The 6,000-nt window shown below is 51.0% G+C and overlaps 1 protein-coding gene across 1 annotated transcript in view; it reads left to right on the top strand.

The window, feature by feature from the left end:
- The window catches only part of LOC311139767 (serine/threonine-protein kinase LMTK2-like), a gene marked incomplete at its 3' end in the record, with an annotated part of 61,153 nt that extends 55,747 nt beyond the window's left edge, over positions 1 to 5,406 (top strand). Inside the window, exons 10-14 of the mRNA XM_084174712.1 lie at positions 670 to 819; positions 1,063 to 4,264; positions 4,508 to 4,643; positions 4,951 to 5,241; positions 5,381 to 5,406. Of these exons, the coding sequence (XP_084030838.1) occupies positions 670 to 819; positions 1,063 to 4,264; positions 4,508 to 4,643; positions 4,951 to 5,241; positions 5,381 to 5,406 (3,805 nt within the window). The remainder of the gene's footprint in view (positions 1 to 669; positions 820 to 1,062; positions 4,265 to 4,507; positions 4,644 to 4,950; positions 5,242 to 5,380) is intronic.
- Positions 5,407 to 6,000: the final 594 nt, after the last annotated feature.

Genomic DNA, 6,000 nt, shown 5'->3' on the forward strand with positions numbered 1-6,000 from the left:
GTCTGACCTCTGATTGCCAACAAGGGTTTTGCCACCAAGTACTAAGTCATATTTTGTAGAGGGGTCAAATACTTATTTCCCTCATTAAAATACAAATCAATTTATAACGTTTTTCTGGATTGTGTTGTTGTTATTCTGTCTCTCACTGTTCAAATAAACCTACCATTAAAATGATAGACTGATCATGTCTTTGTCAGTGGGCAAACGTACAAAATCAGCAGGGGATCAAATACTTATTTCCCTCACTGTAGTAGGTGCCCCGGTTTGTTTCAAGAACTGCAACGGTGCTGGGTTTTTCATGCTCAACCGTTTCCCCTGTGTATCAAGAATTGCCTACCACCCAAAGGACATTAAGCAAACTTGACACAACTGTGGGAAGTATTGGAGTCAACATGGGCCAGCATCACTGTGGAACTCAGTGTAATCTTTCGTTTAAAGGAATATTTATGTTTTGGGACCTGTTTTGATACTTTTATTAAGAACATTATTCATTGCGATGTAAATATGGTTATTATTACGCTGCAATATTTAAATAGTTTTCCTTCATCTCATTGAGCATTTAATCACAGACCAATGTTTCCATCATACATGCAGGGTACAGTAGATTGTGAGTTCTAATTATCCCTCCACTAGTCATAATAAGTGTTTCTGTGATCCCTGCGTTTGCAGGGCCCTGGGGGTGACTCTGTGGGAGCTGTTTGAGAATGCAGCCCAGCCCTACCCAGACCTGTCTGACCGCGAGGTCCTGAACCACGTCATCAGAGACCAGCAGATCAAACTGTTTAAACCACAGCTGGAGCTGCCCTACTCCGACAGATGGTCAGTCCCTCTCTTTCCAACCATACTACACATGATACCAACTGGATCTAGTTGGAGTACATTTTATTTATGGGATGTCTCCTGAATTGTTAAAATACTTGTATACATTATCATAAAGATAGGTGGATCAAGAATTGCATACCTGACATTGAAACGATATGTTATCTTTTGAAGTGAAATTGTATTTAAAAATCCTCTGCTCATGCCATAAAGGATAATACCTCAACTCTCTCCCCTGTGCAGGTATGAGGTGTTACAGTTCTGCTGGCTGGCTCCAGACAAGCGGGCCACGGCCGAGGAGGTCCACCGGCTGCTCACCTACCTGCGTATGCAGGGCCAGAAGGATGTGGAGGACGACTTCCAGCAGCGCTGGGACTCCCTCAAGCCCAACCCTGTCACGCGCCAGACCACCGTCAGCCACTCCTCCTACCCCATTCTGGAGCAGTTTGCAGACGACGCCCTGCGGGCCGAGGTGGACGAGATGCTCACCATCACTGAGACCAGCCGCGGCCTGAGCTTTGAGTACGTGTGGGAAGCGGCCAAGCACGACCATTACGACAGCAGCAGCGGCCATGGCCGCTCGGCCATGGACACCAAGCTCAACTACCACAGCATGTTCTTCCCTGTGCCCAGTGAGGACATTCAGGCCCACTTCCCAGACCCCGTAGCCCCCAGGACGGGGGGCACCGACAGCAGGAACACCCATTCGGCAATCCCTGGGATCCTTCCCGTGTTTGACGCTCACAAACCAGCCAATGGGAACGAGTACTACATCCAGTTGGAGGAGCAGGGGGAGAGCACCGTGGAGGCAAAGGAGAACAGGGGTCCAGAGGTAAACACAGTGTCTGACAGGCAGCAATTTATCACCCTCCAAGATGTCCGCTTGGACGAGTCCAGCACCGACGCAGACTTCTTCCACCGCAGCATAGACTCCAAGGACTCGTACCTCCAGGACAGCCACATCTGGTCATCCAGTGAGCATGACAGCCCCTACCACACCAACATCTTCAGCGAGGGAGACTCCAGACAGGACTCCCATTCCTGGAACAGGGGCTTCATGGAGCTTCCAGAACTCAACGGAAATGGTTTCCAAAGAGGGGAGTCTGTAGAGGGGCAGGCCCAGGGAACAGAAAAGAGCTTTGGGAATTCTTTTTTAGGGGAGCGCCAATCAGAGGTCATCCTCCAGGACTCTTTAGAGGAGGGGGAGGAGGAGGAGGAGGAGGGGGAGGGAACCCCGGATGTGATGAGGCTTCTGAACACTGAGAAACTAGCGGACAACTTCATGTTCCTCAAAGAGAAGAGCCTGATGAAGGAGGGCTCTGGTTTATCAGGGAAAAGTAGTGGGAGTCTACAACCGGACTTCCTCAAACCTGGTCTGACCCACGTTCCAGAGCACAGCTTCAGAATGAACTCTTGGGATGATGTTGATGATGAGACCATAGATGGCTTAAACGTAGCAGAGATCCCCATAAAACCTGTAGAGAGCAACATGTCCCCAGCAGAAGAGGAACTTTTTGACTTTATGAGTCCCAGTTTTGTGGATTTCCTGCAACCTCTAGCAGACCCTAAAACACTGGTGCCTTCAAATACACTGGTAACAGAGGACATCTGTAGCAACCAGCTGCCAGTTAGAAATAGCTCTTCCAGCGAAGACTTTGGTCTGCTGCAGCAGTCCTCTGATATGGGGATGGACTCTGCTTTTGACTCTACCTCTGAGAGGGCCGAGGTCCCTGTCATAAGTCCAGCAAATATCCGCCAGTCTCTCACACTCCTCTCTGAAAGTGCCACTACAGACCCCCTGTGCATGGATGCCAAAACCCCCAGCCTTGAAGACCGCCTCGGAGCCCCAGAGGATGACTGTGTTGAATCCATAGGAATCAAAGAGCCGACAGACGACCTGCTAAGCCATGGCTCTCCCCCAGCCTATGTCAGTGAGATTGCTGTTGACAATGGCCTGACCAGCGAAGGCCTGACCAGTGATGATCTGCTGAGCGACCTGGTTGAAGATAATACAGAGGCAGAAATGGACACCGTCCTCTCTGAGCATGAACATGATGACGACGGGACTTTTGAGGTGGAAGACGCGTCTCACGACAGGTCCTCTCTGCTGGTCTCCGGTCCTTCCATGGACCAGATCAGCCAGGACAGCCTACTGGAGGACAGCATCTCCACCACTCTGCCCACTGTGGAGAACTCAGCCGAGACGCCAGACTCTCTGGACTCCCTGGACATCAGCCACAGGCTGGAGGGGTCGGTTGAAGAACTAAACACCCTGGCCGCACCTCACAAGCTCCAGCCCCCGTACAAAACAGCCGACAGCGGCTACGAGACGGAGAACCTGGAGTCTCCAGAGTGGAACTCTCAGCCCATCATCAAAGACCACTTCTCAGAGGAAAACGGTCTGAGGTTGGCCGAAGAAGAAGAAGAAGAAGAGGAGGAGGAGCCAGCAGCTGCTACCACGCTAGTTCCCCCCGAAATCATTGTCTCGGAGGTGGAGAGTGTGATGGATGCTCAGGATGGTGAGGACCAGCAGGCAGAGCCCATCGCCCCTGGCGAGGAACCTTTCATGGGAGGCAACTACAGAGACTCTGCTTACTTCTCCGACAACGATTCCGAGCCTGAGAAGAAGTCTGAAGAAGCCAACTCGCCAACTGGGGACGTCAGTGGCGGTGTTTCTGGAGGTCCATTTGTTCTTCCTGAAGTCACAGAGGAGGAGCATGTAGGGTCTTCTGCTGTGTCACAGTCTGCCATTGCTCGAGAAGCTCTGGTTGATGTTGGAGTGGAGAAGATGAAGCCTCAGCCCTTGGAAGGGACCAGTCTCCCTGTGCTGGTCCTCACCACAGAGGAGGACTGGGAGAAGACGTCACCTGTGTCCATCGACGGCAGTGTGGACGAGACCAGGACACTGGAGTTCTTCCCCGACTTCAGGACTTCTAGTCACTCCGTGTCCAGCGGAACATCCACAGAGGACCTGGAAAAGCCTCAATTGCCTGCTGTTGCTACCTCAGCAAAACCCTTTCCTGAGAACATACCGGTCCACGCTAAGCTAACCAGGACCTACGCCAGTGAGATCACCCCAAAGCTCAAGGAGCCCGACATGGAGGGGAGGTACCTGGGCAGGCGGGACGGCTCCGATGGGGACGGGCAGGAGGACGGAGGGGAGGCGGACGAAGAGGACGATAACAGCGACGACTCGGATGATGACATGCGGGCGTACCGGTTGCACAGCTCCAGCGAGGACAGCGAGGACGACACGGTGCACCCGGTGCCTGTTATAGTCTCGGATGACAGTAGAGCACGGAACCTCAAGAGCCTGCTGAAGCCCACGCCGCTGAATGTCACCCCCAGCGCCAAACCCTCCATGCAATCAGGGGGCTGCGATGCAGACAGTGCCAGTAGAGCTGTGTCGTTCTTCGACGATGTCACGGTTTTCCTTTTCGACCAGGTACAGTACCCACTTGTCACCTTTTGCATGCACACATCAAACAGACATTGTTTCACTTGTATTGAACAATTATATCAAAACAACTCAAAATACAAATTGGACAACGATTATGGCTATGCATTAGAAATGGTTTGAATGTCATGTGATATTGCAGGTTTTTTTGTAACATTCACAGGTTCTAGTCTAAATATTGTCATTAGACTGAACTTTAACATTTGCACTTATTGGTCTCCCCATCTGTAGGAGACCCCCACCAAGGAGCTGGGAGACCATTCGTCAGGTTCCAACAGCCAGGTGTCCGAGTTCAGCAGCCCTGTGCCCTCGGCCAGCTACCTGAATAGGTTCACCAACTCTACAGAGAGCTCCACAGATGAAGAAGGTAACTCATCACGATACGGCCAACATCAATCAGCATTATCAAGGCAGAACCTAAAGGGCTCCATGAATCCTACCTGACTAAATGTTCTTAATCCAAATGAATACAGCATGGTAGCTGTATATGCAGATGTTTATAGTTTGACCATGTACCAAAGATACACCATGGAAGTTAATTTGCTAATTGTTTACGTACATTTTGGTAATTTAGGGGGGGCCCTTTTGGCTAAAGAGCACCTCCAGTGGCAAAAACGTTCTGTATAGCCTCTAATTGTACCAAATCAAGGTATTAAACAGGTGTCTCTCCTCAGGCGGTGGGTTTGAGTGGGATGACGACTTCTCGTCCCCAGAGCCCTCAGCGTTCCTCTCCAAGGCAGCTACGGACCTGGTCGTGTCTAAGACCATGTCCCCTTCGTCTACGGCGTCGCACTACTTCTCCCCTCCCCCTCCCGGGGGCCGCGCCCAGGAGCCCAGCTGGAGTAGCTCTAACTCCAACTACTCCCGCTTCTCCATCTCCCCGGCCAGCATCGCCAGCTTCTCCCTCACACACCTCACCGACTCGGACACCGAACAAGGAGGCAAGTGGGAGTGCACCAACACACGTACACACAACACACTCAAACAAACTACAGAAAACAGACAGGCGTGCGCATGTGCTTGATCTCCCCCATACATAGTAATTGAATAGGATCTCTATGATCTACCCTCTAACTCTATTTGTGTATTTCTGCCCCCCCTCAGGAAGCAGTGAAGGAGAGAAAGACTAAGGTGCACGTGGAAGGGACAGTTTCCCCCAACTTCTCTGAGGGGAATGGACCCAGAGCCTCGCACGACGTCAGGTGAATGAAGGAGAGCTCCACATACAGACGAAAGACAGACGGACAGATGACACAGTGTTATGAAGGCTGTGGATGCTTCTCTTCTCAGGCAGAACTGCTCCCCCCCAAGAGGAGTCCATGAAGAGAACTAGAAACAGACTGAGCCGACAGCCAACAACCCCCTCAACAAAATCCCCTTCCTTCCACTGAAAGCCTCTTAGCAAATATGACAGACGAACAGTCGAGGCCCAGTCAGGCCTCTGAGCCATGTTCTCTCCTTCTGCTTTTTCCTCTCTCGTTCTCCTTCTTACCCCCTCCATCAGTGTGTGGTGCCCCCATCAGTGCAATTCAGCAGGAAGAACAGACAACAAAATTGACCTAACTTCTTTGGTTGCTTTAAGACTTGTTGAGCGCATTCCAAGTGTTTGGTTAATGTCCTCATTTCTTGAGGGGATTCTGTTTCACCCAAAAAATACACTTTTATTTTGAAGACCTGAATCATTGACTGAACCACAAACTACAATTGAACCACAGCCCCACTGG

The sequence above is a fragment of the Coregonus lavaretus genome, assembly GCF_964263955.1.
Source record: "Coregonus lavaretus genome assembly, chromosome: 2".
NCBI classification, from domain to species: Eukaryota; Metazoa; Chordata; class Actinopteri; order Salmoniformes; family Salmonidae; genus Coregonus; species Coregonus lavaretus.